The following is a 15514-nucleotide window of genomic DNA, read 5'->3' as shown; positions in this document are numbered from 1 at the left end:
CTCAGTGCCACTGCTTGTGAACGGGGACTCAGACCTACGTGCAGGAGTGATGGGTAGCCCATGATCACGCAGAGCTGTCCATACGCTGCTCTGCAGGGCACCCACGGGTGTTTTTAAGCACCCAGCCCACATTGAGGGCTCTGGGATGCCCACAGCCACCTTTCTCAGACAGTAGTTTTTACAGTTTCCATGCAGTGCTTTAGAAAACCCTAAAATGTGCACAGCTGAGCTGCAGAGCACAGCTTTGGTGGCCTGCGGAGGTCAAGGGGCTCCGGAGGGAGCTGCCCTGAGCTGGCCAAGGCAGTGAGGATCATTCCTTCCTGGGCACTGTGCTGCTGGCTGGCCATGATCAGAGGTAAAAGAGCACTGTGTCTATGCTCTGGGTGCTGCACCGGGGCATTACAACTCTCTGGGCACTAAAATTACACTTTTTTAGCATTGCTGTGGCAACTGGGGGTCCTGCTTGTGGGCCAGCACCGCCCTGGGAGAGCAGCGAAGTGTTTTACAGGATGTAGTAAGCTTCCTTTGTGCTTCTGTTCCTTAAAAGCATTTAAAGTGTTTCCTGGAAAAGGCCGGGGTGGTCAGTCAAGTAAGGGCTAGATACAAAATCCAACCTCTCCCATTTCCAGGCAGTTTCTGGTTGCTTTAGCAACATCTTGCAGGACCACCTCTGAAGCCCTGGGCAAACTTAGAATGGTTCCAAGACCCCTCAGCAGGAAGGGGGCTCCCCTATTTCCTTTTCTGTATTTCAGAAGATCCGAATTCCCTGTTATATGCCTAATAAATGCCATTTCTCTGTGCCATGTTCTGCTTTATGCAGAACAGCAAAGCTGAACCACTGACAAACTGATGTGAGACAATAAATGCTTCGCCCAAACCAAAACATCACCCATCTAGAGACAAATTTAGAGAGAGATTTTAAATCAGGCTGGTAGGCCAAGCTGATGAAGGCCCGTTCTTATCTGATGTATTTTTTATTATTGAATGGAAGGGAAAATGAAACCGAGTTATCCTGTCAAACAGAAAAAAAAATCATATGGTAGCCGTGGGTGCTGCATGATAGACAGATCATGCTCAGTGTAGTGTCTCCTCATTATGAGTGATCCCAGGGTATTTTACACAATTTAATCAGAATGTCCAAGGGATCGTTTTATCCATCTTAAAAGATATCAGCTCCAGGTATTGCATGTTCCAAGTACTTAACCAAAGAGTGACTTAGAATAATAATTGAAGCATATTGTATCCTGTAGAAATCACCCGCTTTGTAGTTCAGTTCTTACAGGAACCCCTGCATTTATGCATTGTTATGCTTGTAAAAATATGAGGTAAGTGTAAAACGATGATTTACTGGCCAAGGCAATCCATGCATCCAAAACTATTCACAGTCCATTAAGGGAGTGAGTTTTGGACTTGGAGCTTTGTTCCAGTTCTGATGTTTGTAATCCCAAAGGCAGATGTGCACCATGATGATCCACTCGTAATTTTGTGTTGTGTTTTTTTAATCCCAGTTATAACTTTGCTCAAAATAACCTTCCGATGCGTTGCTGCAGACAGCTCTGTATATCCACAGGTTCTTCGTTCTTTGCTCTCAAGCAAGAGACCAGCTCATCTGGGACCAGTGTCTGCTCTTGAACATTTTCACTCGACAGCGTTTTTTCCCACTGATTTTCCTCCTGCGCTGAGCTGAACGCGTAGTTTTGCCCGCTTCTGTTGTTGTTTAAAATGAGGTTGATCTTTTCCAGCAGACAGACGTTTTGCTCCGCTCCTTCAGCGTTCCACAGGTAGCTAACGGGACTGGTGTAGTCTCTGAAGAAAAAGGTTGTCTCGGTTGTCTCCGGTTCTGGAGCCGGTGTGTGGGACTGTGCTTGGTAAATATTGGCAGCTACATATCCCAGAGGGCTCCCGTCGGAAATCTGAGGCTTGTAGTCACTGACGTGCTCAGGGGCAGTGCTGACGGCTGGTGCTGAGCTCTGTGGGTGCTCCACGTTCTCAGGGACCGCTGTGCTGGGTTTCTTTTTGATGTCCACATTCTTGTATTTCTCGTGCGCTGACATCTCCTCTACTTCCATGATCGTGGGATCCAGGAACGGCTCACAGGAGGTGTTGCTTGTGAATTCACTCTTCTCCTAGAAAAAAAATACAATACAATGACTGCAGTAACAGACTGGCAAATTTTGCCAAGGGAAGAGATATCATTAGAGCATCACACGGAGGAAATAGGGCAATGACTCCTTGTCTTCATCTCAACATCCCTCCTTCTTTCATCTAATCCTCTCCATAGGACAGACTACTGCGAGGTGGCAGAGAGAAGACAGGAGCAGCTGTGCACGTCTCCGTTCTTCTGCATGCACCGCAAGGTCAGCTTGATTCAGTTGGCACTACTGGATAAAATTTATATTGAAGCAAGGTTTAAAGACTCCAGCTAAGCTGGACTTCCATGCACCTTGCTGGTGCTGGTAAATAATTCTCTGATCAGTTCTAGATCCCCTAGAGCTGAATCCTGCTCTGTCCATGTTTCTCACAGCTGCAGAATGATTTTTAAGTATATGTAAATGGGGAAAAAAAAAATAATGGTGCAATTACCTGGAGTGACTTTATCACGTTGCTGTTTTCCATGTGGGGAAAATCTTCACGTAGCCATTTCGGTAAGAGTGACGCAACTGTTGCTTTAATTCTTTACCAAAATAAAAATAAAAAAGCAAAATGTTAGTCCATTTTATTATTCATTTATTTGTTTGTTCTAGATGAAATTGTCCCAAGACAGGGAGGGAACACTGAGTGTATCCATCATTCATGGCCATTGTGGAGGGCTGGGAAGCCTCAGTTTCCCCATGTGGGTAGTTTTTCTCATCTGAACCCCATCTCTTCATCTCTCAGTGCTGTTCCCCTGAGTCTGGTTGTGGTGGTGGTGGAGCCTGGCTCCAGCTGGCAGAGGGGCACTGTTCACCCTAACGTTACACTGTATGGCTGCAACACAGCGGGTGCTGTTTCCCTCAGAACAGGATTGGGTTTTGTCACTGCACTACATTCAAAATTACATTTATTGAGCAAGTCTGGAAACTAAATTACTCTGCTTAAATCCCTTGTGTAAAACATACATGTATGGGAAAATGTTACTAAACTGAGGTGGGTGGTGGAACCCAAGCTAAGTATTTAAATAAGAGGATGCATGTGTCCTGAGCTGATGAAATAAAATACACAGCAGTAATGAAAGTTGATTTTCCTACAAACAAAGCTGCTGCAGGAACGAAAATTGATTTTCCGACAAACAAAGCTGCTGCAGAAATGAAAATCATTTGCAAGAGATTTTGATTTAGTTGAGCTTTGCTGATGTTGTGTGCACTGCTGTGTTCCTGAGAAAGTACACGCTCTCTGTTCTTGCTGTCTTGCCCAATTACATCAACAGCAGAAAAATTCAGACAGGGTTCAGGAACTGAAAGGGGCAGCCCTTCAACATCCTCTAACCCCGGGTCTTCTCCACCCTCTTTCTTGCTCTATCAGGAATGTCCAACAGCCAGCTCCATGGCACAGAGGCGACCGTTTCTACGTATTTGTATCAGGAACAGCACTGGTGGGACTCCTCTCACTGCGGAGAGGGTGCTTGGCAAGCTAGGTATGCAGCAGTCATGTTAAAAAAATGGAAGGAAGACTCTCCCTGTTTGGTTTTCCAGCTCTTTTCCAACTCCCCGGTCTCTGCCAGTCTGCCAAGGTACAGACACGGGGGCAGCCAGCAGCCTGTGCCAGAGGCAGCATCCCTTCCTCATTCAAAAGAGTAACAGACCCTAGGATAAAACTTACTTAAAGAAGGTTATATTTTCCCTCTTTTTTCTTTTACTCCCCCTAGATCTGTATAATAATAATATATCATGTCTGGTTCCTACAGAGGAGTGATTTTTACTTTTTTATTGGTCTCTGCCTTCTTGTGGAGTGCACAGATAGCCTCTTATGCAGCAATATTATGAACAAGCAAAGCTGCCCTCAGTAGGAGCAGAGCATAGGGGGAAGGACTGGTTTCTCTAGTTACCTTTAGAATATTCTGGAAGAAAAGTATGAGTTACAAATTAAGAAAAAAATGTGATGAAAGTAATACCTTTTTCTAGCTGATTTTTTAAACATCAGAACAGCAAGAACAACTGATGATACGATCACACTGACACCCATTCCCAGGTAAACTCCAGTGTCATCATCTGAAAGAAGACAAAGAGGAAAGAGGTTAGTCAGGTAGCTCCCATTTTAAAACAAATGTTATAGGCCACATCCTGAGTCGCACTTGTGAATAATTCTGCATCACAAGCAGTCATGGTGAACGTGACTCCTTGCATGTCTGTTATTCCTATACATCTGCACTTCCAATTCTAATGGTCTGGTGGAGGGGCAATATTTATCTAGAGCTGGAGGCCACGAAGGCATCAGGGCCAGGCTCTGGAGGGCCCTTCTGCTGCTCATCCATGCCACTGCCAGACATGGGCAGCTGGCAATGAACCTCGGAAGTGGCCGCCCCTCCGCTGCCCCGAGGTGGTTGCCAGTCGCCACCCGGCCGGGATCCTCCAGCCAAGTAATTCTAGTAAGTGTGGTCACTGTGTTTAACCATTTCCTACACAGAATTACTTTCCAGAAATACTTGAGCAAGCTCTTCTGCTTATGTTGGTTTTGGTTTTGCTTTAAATACTGAAGCAGACCATAGTATAACCTTTACCAGAAGCCATGCAAACCAAAAGCGTAACTGCAGTTAGAAACATGCATGGGAAATGTTTAAGCCAGCCCTTGGCTCAGATTGTAAGGCCAGAGCAGTCCGTCATTGTTACACTATTTTATATGTTAACATTATGATATTTTCCCTGGTTTCTTAACTCCTGTTTGCAGTAACGTACATTTTATTACGTCTCATAAGAAAACAAAACTCAAAGGCAGGAATTATGCAAGGTGGATTCACCCCAGGGCAGGACTGCAGCCTTTCTTGCCATGTGGCTCATCTTCCTGTCAAATGAAAAGTTGCTTTGCTGGCTCTGACCTCCCCAAATTACGACGGAGCTTTCACTTCCCTTTCACTACTACATCACCAGATGCTGCGCTCGTGGCTCTGGCCGAAACGTCCACTCCTGGTCAAGCAGAAGCTCTCACTCACCAAGCCTGAAATACTTCTTACCGTGGGAAGTCTCGTTGTAGCTGAAGCTTGGGATCTGATCCTCTGAGGAGACTTAAGCAGAGAGAAGAAAAAAAAAATATTATTTTTGAAAATAAATACTGGTATAATAAAAAAAATAAAGCCCTGAAAAGTAATTAGTGTCTTCTGCTTATCTGCACTCTACGTCATCTTGTATTTCTCTGAGTTCTAATTAAACAAAATGTTATCAAAACCGTAAAATACATTACAAGAAATCTCCCCCACACACATCTCGAGACAAGAATTTACCCTTCCTGAGGAACCCCAGGCCGTTTTCCATGCACACCTACAGATAATTTCCCAGTGTCCAACCCCCTGAGCACTGAGTTCTCCAGCAGCACCATTTTGTCTAAGCGGATAGCTGCAGCTGAGTCTGCCATGGCAAGAACCTTATTTTTCTGTTAAAAGAGGCAGCAAGCTTTCTTTCCTGGCCATATGAAGCAATTCCCTTGCCATCCTTTCCTCAGCAAGTGCCTGCTGTCCTCACTGTTACCGAAGGGATCACCTCGCCATGCTGATAACCCCGGCCCCAGCCCGCAGGTAAAACCTGCCTCGGTGGGACCTGAGCCACGGGGGAGTGAAGAAATCGCCATGCCCTACAGCAAGCCCCTATCTGGGGCAATCTGCTGAGGCTGGGGCCAGCCTGCAAGAAAAACGGGCTCTGCTGGGACGCTGTGAGGTGCTCGCTCAGCGCTCAGGGAAGCATCCCAAGGGAGCAGCCCAGGCAGGAGGCGTGATGGGGCTTCAGGCACACGCTGCTGAGGGCAGGGAAGCTCCTCATGGGTTCCCTTTTGGCCATGGGCAGGCCCGGAGCCATCATCCTGAAGTAGAGCAATTAAAGCACTGGTCACTAAAGTGGAAAACTGTTGGGCAGCGAGGACGAGGAGCATGGGGGTAGCTTGTCTCAGGAGCCCAGAGGCCTCTCTGCCTGAAACCCAGGAACAGTTTCAGCACATGAAAGCAATACAGCTGATCTTCCCCTGGGATCGGGTAACACAGCTTTCAAGCCCTGTTCCCAATGGTTTTCCTGTGAGGAAAATGGCTCAGGCCACATCTTGTACTGGCACAAAGAGCGGTCAGGCGTTGGGATGGGTTGCCCAGGGAGGTGGTGGAGTCACTGTCCCTGGGGATGTTCAAGGAGAGGTTGGACGTGGTGCTTGGGGACAGGGTTTAGTGGTGACATTGGTGGTAGGGGGGTGTTGGACCAGATCTTGTAGGCCTTTTCCAACCCTAATGTGATTCTGGGCCCATGATCCCCACGGTGCTGCCACCATGCGGCTGGCACCGGGTGGTGCCACAGGGTGGCCCTGCAAGGAGGAGGCCTCCTGACAAGAAGGTGTCCCAGGCTGTGGCCTTCCAGGCTCCCACTGTCCGGAGAGGGACGTGGCAATACCAGCCGTGTCGCCGTGTCAGATACATCTCGTGTCACCAGGCTGCCACCAGGCTCCGATGTGACCTAACCTGGGTAGCGCTGCCGCTGTTTCACCAAAGCACAATTCTGGAGATTTGAGACCACTGGCACATTTATCTTGCATTATCTGTTAATATGACTACAGAAATGCCTTGCTGATGGGCTCGGCTTGTGTAAGGAACATAAGGAACAAGGGCCGGCCTGTGGGGTCAGGCAGGGTGTACGGTGCTGGTTGTGCCCGCTGGGTGCCTTACGTTGGTGCTTTCCCACATAAACCCCCAGGTTTTACCACAGGAGTCTGTGTAACTAAGAATGATGAGCTCTCTATTTTAAGCATTTAAAGCATTTAGCTAGCACAAATAACAGGTTCTTTCCAGATATTGCTGTATGGCAGGTGTAGGATAAGAAGTCAGACTACAAGTCTGGAATGATGAATGCCTACCCTGAGCGTTATCACACCTGGTTTATGCTCAGCCTGTCCTGCCCTCAGGCCGGGATTCCCCAGGATGCTCACTGTGCCCATGGGGCTCGGTGAAAGCACAGATGGGGGATTTTCCCTGCATGGTGGTGCCCTTGGGACAGGTCTGGTGGTGCTGGGACGTGTCCTCAGCACTCACACCGGGAGCCGTGCATGGCTTGTCCTGGCCTAGGCGAGGGCCAGCAGGGGACTCGGCATGCCCAACTCCTGAGAGCGATCACAGAATCACACAGAATCACACAGAATTTCTAGGTTGGAAGAGACCTCAAGATCATCGAGTCCAACCTCTAACCTAACACTAACAGTCCCCACTAAACCATATCCCTAAGATCTACATCTAAACGTCTTTTGAAGACTTCCAGGGATGGTGACTCCACCACCTCCCTGGGCAGCCCGTTCCAGTGCCTAACAACCCTTTCAGTAAAGAAATTCTTCCTAACATCTAACCTAAAACTCCCCTGGCGTAACTTTAGCCCATTCCCCCTCGTCCTGTCACCAGGCACATGGGAGAACAGGCCAACCCCCACCTCTCTACAGCCTCCTTTAATGTACTTATACAGAGCAATAAGGTCACCCCTGAGCCTCCTCTTCTCTAGGCTGAACAAGCCTTTCACACAGGTGTGTTAAGATCTCTGACATTTCACCACAGTTTCCTTTGTCAGCCTCGTGTTTCTCTCTGGCCCATGCCGGGTTTTTGCCCCTTGTCTCTAAGACCGACTCCATAAAACTGGCCGACCGTGAGGACAGCAGGCACGAAGCAGCAGCCTGAACCCTGCAGCTCCACCACAGCAAACGGCAGCTTCTCCACACGGCTGGGCTTACCTTGGCCAGAGCTGGGTTTGCTCACTCCGTCTGGGTAGACTGCATAAACCGACACGTTGATGTTGCTTGCCACTGCTGTGTCTTCTGAAATGAAGCGTTATTTGCCTTTAAAACGTATTTATAAGCTGCTGTTAAAGCTGTAGACTTGCTCGAGGGCTTCTGGCTGAGCCCTGGGGGACCAAACACCCCGGCTGCCCTTACATCCCTCACTGCTCCGCTCCCTCCTGCTCCCCGGGCTCCTCACAGCCCCCAGCCCCTGAAGCGGTGGGCAGGGGCTCAATCCCAGTGAGATTTGGGCTTTGCGATACCTCGATGAGCTGCAGCCAGTGGAACTGCTTACCTTGGATGTAGGTGAGCGTGTCCTGGTACGGGACTTTCTTCCAGAAGAAGCGCTCCTCCTTGCTGTACGGAGCTGTGCAAACCCACTCCACGATGAACCAGAGCGGGGGGCTCCTGCTGCTGCTGGGGGGCTGCCAGGACACCGAGACATTGCTCTGGTTCTGGCGCTGCACCTCCACCGCTGCTGGTGCCGGGAAGGCTGCAAGGAGAGAGGGGTCGGAGCTGGGAGGAGGGCTTCATCGGGGGGACAGGGCTGGGAGGGAAAAAGTCTTCTAGGATGCAGTGAGTATGGGTGTGGGTACAGGTATGGGTGTATATATAGGTATAGGTATTGGGATATATATGTAAATTTATGTTTATATTTATAATATAAAAATATTTTTTCACATATATAATAGATTATATAATTGTATAATTGTATGTTTAATTTTATAATACAATATTATATAGACTATTATGTGCTATATAACGTTATATCACATATATCATATCATATTATATTGTTCTATTATGCTATGCTGTATTATATTATATTAAGTTGTTATATCATATTCATATTCATATTCATATTCATATAAATATAAATATAAATATAAATATGCGCACACCTGCATGTGTATATGTATATACACGTGTCTACCTCACAAAAGCACGTGTTCAGCTTTGTCATGCCTCTTCTGTCTGAGACGCGTTACCTGACATTTTTTACCAGAAACACGCATCATTCTGATAAGTATGAGATTAGAGCATTTTTTCCACCTTATTTACACTGCACGGTTTCGTTTTACTCATGCTCGCTATTTGTCCTGAACTCGAACGGGACTTTCCCCTCCCGTTGCTCATTAAAAGTGACGTTTTCAAAAATAGGAAAGCGTGGTTGTGGGGAAAGCCACAGCCCGTGGCGCAGGGAAGCCGAGGCAGCCCGGGAGCTCCTTCTCCTCCCTTCCTGCCCCAAAGGCTCCAGCTCACGGCTGGGACGGCAGCGGGAGCTATTTCGGGAGCTGTGGGCACAGAGGGGTGCCCGGAGCCGTGCCAGGCACAGGCAGGACAAGCTGATTTTTATTTTTATAAGCTATCCTCGTCCCTGCAGCCTTCGGAGGCAAAGGGCTGTGGGGCTGGGGCATCTGCAGGGGACGCTGGCCTTGTCTGGAGGACGCTGCACTCCCCAGGCGGAGCGCCTCTTGCTTTGAACCCACATGTCTGCGTGACGTTTTTCCCCCCGGGTTCTGATAAAAGCAGATCTCTGATATCACCAACGCTGCTGTGGGAGATGTCCTACCTTGCTGCCTGGCCTCCCGGCCCAGCGTCACGTTGGCCGGGCTGGATGCCCCCCTGGAGTTGTGAGCGGTGACGTGGAGGACGCGCACCCCCGGGGGCACCAGGACGCTGCAGGAGGTGCTGGAGGTGTTGCAGAGGAGCTGTCCTGATCCCACAGACACGGCGTAGCCCAGGATCCTGCCACGGGCAGCACGGGGTGGCAGAGGCTGCAGAGGGCAAGAGGTGGAGATGGGCACGGGGTGCCCCAGGTCCCCTCCTCACCCTCATGTGCTCAGAAGGGCCCCACCACCCTCCACGCTGTGACCTTAAAACCTCGCTGCCAGCCCTACAAACCCCAAACCCTTAACCCCAAGGCCTTACCTTGATCAAGACTGTCACCTCGTGGCTGCCGTTCGGGAACACCGAGCCCAGGCGCCGCCAGACGTCGGGTGCTGCCGCGGGGGCTGTGGGGAGAGCCATGGGGACATTGCCCACCACGACATGGGGCCCGTGCCCACCCGTATCGCCCTCATGGCCCCCCACCAGCTGCCTCTCACCGGCTGTGCCGTACCCAGAGGGTGTCACCACCGCGGTGCCGGAGCTGCCGACGTGTGGCTTGGGCGCCGCGGGGAAGGAAATGGCCCAGATTGAGAGCAGCGGCTGACACGGCTTTTTAGGGCAGGCACAGCCCCAAATCCCTCGCCCTGCCGTGAGCGGGGTGTGGGTGAATGTAGGGCTGCCCCACAAGCCCCGTGCAGCCTGCATCACATCACACGGGGCTCACAGCACACGGGACACTTACCGGCCTCGGGGGTGGTGTACATGAAGGGGGGGCTCCAGGCGCTCCAGGGGCTGTTGGGGGGGCTGCGCCGGCACCGGGCCTGGAACACGTAGTGGGTGTCACTCTGCAGGGGGTGCCCGGCCCGCACCGCGCTGTCCCACGCCTCCACCTGCAAGGGAAGCCGGGTGCTAGGGCAGAGCAGGGCCCAACGCCTTCCCCGTCTGCATGGATGGGGACCCCACAGCCCCCCCCGAGCACACAGGGACCCCACGGCCCCCCCAGCACACGGGGCTGCTGAACCCATGGCCATGGGGTGAGCGCAGCCGGTGAGCGGGCAGCGGGGTGCCCACGCGTGGTGTGATGGATGGGCTTGTCCTGGCTGCCCTGCAGCACTTTGGAGCACAAAAATTGGGAGAAAAAAAAGAAAAAAAGCGCTGGGATCTGGTCCTCAGCCAGAGGAGGTTCCCAAACAGGACCCCGGAGCAGCGTGCCTGGGTACAGTTGTGTCTGCGAGAGGGACGGAGGCTGATGAAGTGGGCGCACGCTGAGTACCCTCTGTGTTTTTTTCTGCCTTGTCCTTGCAGAGCTAGATAACATTTGGAAATGTTTTGGGTTTTGCCCTCTTGCTTAAAACGCAGAGATAACGCTGCTGGAAAGGCCGACTGCTGGAGGCACTGGGGAGCCCCGGGGGGGGTGGCACTGGGGGGTCCCCACGGGGCCCCATCCCATGGGTCTGCAATTGGGGGAGATTTGGGGGGCTGGTGCCATCTCACATGCCACATTGGGGCGTCCTCTGCCTTGTGCCGCTCCTCGCAGTGCACGTCCTCCAGCTGCGTCTGCTGCCTCCAGCGGACGGTGGTGATGGGAGGCGAGCCCAGCGTCGTCTCCGCGCCCTCAGCCAAGGGCAGCGCGGGCACCACTGCGGGGGGAGCGAGAGCCCTGAGCCCGGCCTGCACCCATCTCCCCAAAACTGGCACAGGAAGAGCCTGCGAGCGACGGGAGGGCTGTGAGAGCGGTGCCACTCGTGCTTGTCCCCACGTACCCAGCTCCTGCAGGTCGAGGTGCCGCGGGGCAGAGGGGGCAGTGCCCAGCGCGTTCCGGGCCTGCACCCACGCCAAGTAGCGGCTGCCGCCACGCAGAGCGCTCAGGGGCACCGGCGAGCCCGCAGGGAACACGTCCTCCTGTGCTGTCTGTGTGCTGGGAAGCAGAAAGGGCCCTGTCAGAGCCCGTCCCCGCACCGAGGGGCTCGGCTCTCCATCAGGGGCCGGGCTGCGGTCTGGTGGCGGTGCCACGCGCCCACCCGAGCACGTGCACGCCCGCGGGGAAGGCACCCACGCGTCAGCGCCGGGTTACAACTGGGGCACAGTCATCCCCAGAGCGGGAGTTTTTCACTCGTAAAGTGAACTAGAAAGTGACTCCCTTTGGTTCCTGGCACCGCTGGATGGCGTCGGCAGTTTTGCTGCAGAAAGGTGACTCCTGCAGCTCTCTGGCTGCGGGGCTCAGGGCTCGAACCCAAGCGACTCCACCGCCACACAGCCTGCACGTGCCTGCCCCGAACACATTGAGGTGTGAAACTGAGCCTTTACACCAGCTCGGTGTCGGGTTTTGGGCACCGTTCGGTGCATGCTGCTGGCTGCACCCTTTCTGCTCACACCCTTCTGGCACCCCAGTGCCACCACCAGCTCTGCACGTCCCCGCGGGGCCCTACCTGTTCAGGTGGAGGCGGTACTCGGTGCGCAGGTGGGTCGGCCGCCCCGCGTCCCACGTGCACGCCAGGCTCCCCGAGTCCTCCCCGATGGTGCAGGTCAGGTTGCCGGGGGTCTCCGGGGGGTCTGGGGAAGCAGCGTCAGGAGCAGCGCACAGACACATCCCCACACCCCTACCACCACCATTCCCATTGCTCCCCACTTCACGACGAGCTCCCCGGCCCCGTGGCCATACTCACAGCCGGCCCAGACCTCCGTCCCGCAGACCAGAACCTTGTTCTCTTTGCTGCCGCAGTGGTCGAAGCAGAGCACGCTGCTGTAGGGCAGCCTGAAGTCGTGCAGCCGCAGCTGGGCCGCGCTGCCGTTGAGGGGGCGCAGGGTCTCGTTACGGGCCGTGCTGTTGAGCTGGATGGAGAGGTTGCTCCTCGGGCAGCCGACGGTGGACACGCAGTTGATGGAGATGTTGGAGCCCATCAGCACCTCCAGGCCAGGCTCGATCCACACGCTGCCCAGGCACTTGATTTGGGCAACACCTGCGCAGCGCCCGCGGCTTCAAACACGGCACTGGCGGCGAGTGCCTCCGGAGGGGTCCCCCCCCGGCTCCCCGCGCCCCCCTGGCACGGGGTAAATCCCCCTGCCTCCAGCAGGCAGCCGGTGACTCACCCACTCAGCTCGGAAACGAGCGACTTTCACCCATTTTACGTTCTGCTCGAACGCTCAAATGACTGCAGGGAAATAACGCGCCGCCGTGCTATCTCTTGATCCCCTGAGATTACGGCGGCCCCTAGATGGGAGGCGTGCGCTGCCCTTTGCTATCAGATCGGGGCCCTGCAGCAGCCCTGATAAAGCCGTTGCTCGCCTGGTATCGGCTCGATCTGGCTTTCCTGGAAAGGGCGCAGCTGCGCCCGGAGCTCGTGCAGCACGGAGGCAGGAGCACATGGCAACAGCAGCAGCTCGCGGGGTGCTGGGGGCTGCTGAAACCCCCCCGGCAGCTCAACGAGGCCAGGGTGGGGATGGCAGCAGGGAGCTGAGGTAGAGCAGGGGCATAGGAGAAGGTGGTGCTGAGCTCCCCAAAGCCAGGGGGGCAACGTTCCTGCCCCGGGGCTGATCCTGAGCAGGGATCACACCGTGCCGTGCCGTGCCGTGCCGTGCCACGCAGCCACTTACCTCTGCAGAGGAAGCAGAGCAGGACGTGGAGCACCAAAGCCTTGCCGGCCCCTGCCATGGCCTGGGCTGCAGCCGCCGTCCGTGCGTGGCATAGTCTGGGGGGCACGAGAGGGGTCAGCCCCACGCCTGCCCTGGCTGCAGGGTGCTCGGGGACCAGCCCCAAGGTGGCCGGGAGCTGTGGGAGGGAAGGGTCCGGACCCTGCCGGGATGGGGATGATCCTGTCCCTCGGCCTGGTGACACCCCGTGGGGCTGGCACCCGGCACCGAGGGGCTGGGAGAGCTGGGGGAGCTGCCCGTGGGGGGAGCGGAGGGGATGCAGCCAGGCTTCTTCTTCACAGGTTTACATTAAAAATCAGGAAATCCCATTTAAATGTAAGGAAAAGCATCCTGCTGTGAGGGTGACGGAGCTCAGGAGCAGGCTGCCGTGGAGTCTCCATCCCTGGAGACGGCCAAACCCAACCGCCCGCGGTGCCCTGGGCAGAAATCCCCAAATTTCCCAACACGTTCCCACCCGCCTTGCTCCTGCTGCTCCTTCCCCGTGCTCACCCCCGGGGTCGCGCATCACCAAACCCCAAAACAGGGCTCGTGTTCGCATCCCACGAGCTCCCCCGACTTTAGCTGCTTACTTCAGCGAGTTCTTCGCCTTCCTCCTGGCCGGGCACGTGCCGCCCGTCCCGGCGCAGCCGCCTGCCCCGGGGGAGCCACGGCTGGGGCGCAAGGGGAGGCGGATTGGGGGTCTCTGAGAGCTGCACACACCGGGAGCACGGCCGGGCTCTGCTGCTGCCGGACCCCCTCGGCTCCGTGGCGTTCCTCCTGGGGCAGCAGAAGACAAAGAGCCGCGCACAGGCTGTGCCAGAAGTGGGACACGGCCGAGTCCGCGGTGAAAGCGTCAAAATAGCAGAAATCGACCCAAACCAGGCTGCTGAGTGCAGCTAACCCTCTCGTAGTCCTCCCCACGCTAGCTCGGCTGTGGGTAGGAGCTGCCCTGCTTGCTGGGGCACTGTTCAGGTGTCCATAAGAGCGGGTCCCATTTCCAGTGCCCTTTTGCTACCCTGACCCACAAAGAGCCCTCAGCGGCCCCCAGCTGCCTCCAGCCTCCTGCCGCCTAACGCCACTCACAAACACACACCCCCTGGGCTGAAAAAATATCGAAAAAAAACAATAAATCTCCCCAGCTGCCAGCTGTAGCGCGCGACCGCGGGCTCTGCCTCCTCGGGGGTTCCTGCAGTTCGCGTTTTTACCCCGATTTACGGCCGTTTGCAGGCTCCAAAGCAGGAGGAACGAGTGCGCTCCCGTTGCCTGCAGACGTGGGGCTGCGATCTCGTCTCTTAAAAAGCCTCCCAGCAGGTTCCCGTAAATACACGTGAAAGCACAGAAAGGAGAGGAGAAGGAGGAGAAAAAGAGGAGGAGGAGGAGGAGAAAAAAAGGAGGAGGAGGAGGAGAGCTGTCCCACTTCTCGAGCCCCACGAGACCCTTACCGACGGAGCGCACCGGGAGCCACGGGCACGAAACACAGCAGCCGAGGCCAGGGTTGGCCCTGGGCCTCTCTCCCATTCCCCATTCCCATTCCCCGTTCCCCAGTCCCAGTTCCCCGTTCCCCGTTACCTCCCCAATCCTCAGGACCCGATCTGGGGCCGGCGGGGCTGGCGTGGCCCCGCTGCCGCCCGCTGTGGCCGGGGCTGCCGGGTGCGGCGAGGAGCAGCAGCGGCTGCGAGCAGCCCTGACCTAGATAGCTGCTGCTGCTGCTGCTGCCGCCGCTGCTACCCAAGAAGTTTCCAGTTTGAGTCAGTCCATGGGAAAACCCAGCATCCCCTGAAGGAACAGACTCAGTCGGGGTTGTTTTTTTTTTCCTCTCTCTCTCTGCCTTCAAGCTGTCACAGCACCATTAGTCACCCCGCAGCGCCGACTGCATCCCGGCGCCTTTTTGTTCCCGGGGCTTGGTGCTACGTGGTGCGCAGCTCCTGCTGCCCTCCCAGCTGCCAGGGCTCAAATTTGACCAAATTGCTTATTTTTTACCTTTTTTTTCCTGCTTATAAACCCAAAAACCTTCAAGGTCCCACCAGCACCCCTTGCACCCTTCCTCCTGGGGGATCGGGATCAGGGTGGTGGTGGTGGTGCCGGTGCGGGTGCACCCCAGTGCCACCAGTGTGGGTACCCCTTGGCACTGGTGTGGGTGCCCCCCCGGTACCGCTGTGCCCCCCAGGCGAAGGGTTAATCTGGGTGCCGGTGTTAACCTCACTGGAGGCTGCAACCACAGGAAATACCGCAGCTCTGCAGCACCACTAAAGGTTATGGAAACTGATTTCCCCCCCCGCCGGGCAAGGCAGCCCTTTGTTGGGCTCCAGCAGCCCCTGCCCGCGGCTGGGATTTGACTGATCCGCCTGTTTTT

The 15514-nt window shown here is 54.7% G+C and overlaps 1 protein-coding gene across 2 annotated transcripts; it reads right to left on the bottom strand.

Moving 5' to 3' along the window:
- Positions 1–945: 945 nt before the first annotated feature.
- IL23R (interleukin 23 receptor) lies at positions 946–14971 on the bottom strand. Of its 2 annotated transcripts, none has more exons than XM_072041962.1 (16): positions 14731–14971; positions 13752–13938; positions 13126–13220; positions 12198–12491; positions 11961–12084; positions 11295–11449; positions 11026–11171; positions 10274–10421; positions 9853–9935; positions 9494–9698; positions 8216–8413; positions 7876–7959; positions 5147–5197; positions 4091–4187; positions 2584–2674; positions 946–2126 (listed from the first exon to the last, which is right to left on the bottom strand). In XM_072041962.1, exons 3-16 carry the CDS (start codon positions 13181–13183, stop codon positions 1521–1523), a joined length of 2340 nt encoding a protein of 779 aa, XP_071898063.1. In that variant the 5' UTR covers positions 13184–13220; positions 13752–13938; positions 14731–14971; the 3' UTR covers positions 946–1520. The 2 variants fall into 2 exon arrangements, with proteins under 2 accessions (XP_071898063.1, XP_071898062.1); XM_072041961.1 differs by having other exon boundaries at positions 13752–13972; positions 14731–14869.
- Positions 14972–15514: the final 543 nt, after the last annotated feature.

This window comes from Anas platyrhynchos, chromosome 8 (genome assembly GCF_047663525.1).
Source record: "Anas platyrhynchos isolate ZD024472 breed Pekin duck chromosome 8, IASCAAS_PekinDuck_T2T, whole genome shotgun sequence".
NCBI lineage: Eukaryota > Metazoa > Chordata > Aves > Anseriformes > Anatidae > Anas > Anas platyrhynchos.
This window is presented reverse-complemented; position numbering and strand designations above follow the sequence as displayed.

Coding starts and splice junctions, on each gene's coding strand:
- IL23R (XM_072041962.1), bottom strand. CDS start 13,183: ATGGCAGGGGCCGGCAAGGCTTTGGTGCTCCACGTCCTGCTCTGCTTC. Junction 5,198..7,875: donor CAAACCCAGCTCTGGCCAAG/GTAAGCCCAGCC, acceptor TCTCTGCTTAAG/TCTCCTCAGAGGATCAGATC. Junction 2,675..4,090: donor AAAAAATCAGCTAGAAAAAG/GTATTACTTTCA, acceptor ATTTTGGTAAAG/AATTAAAGCAACAGTTGCGT.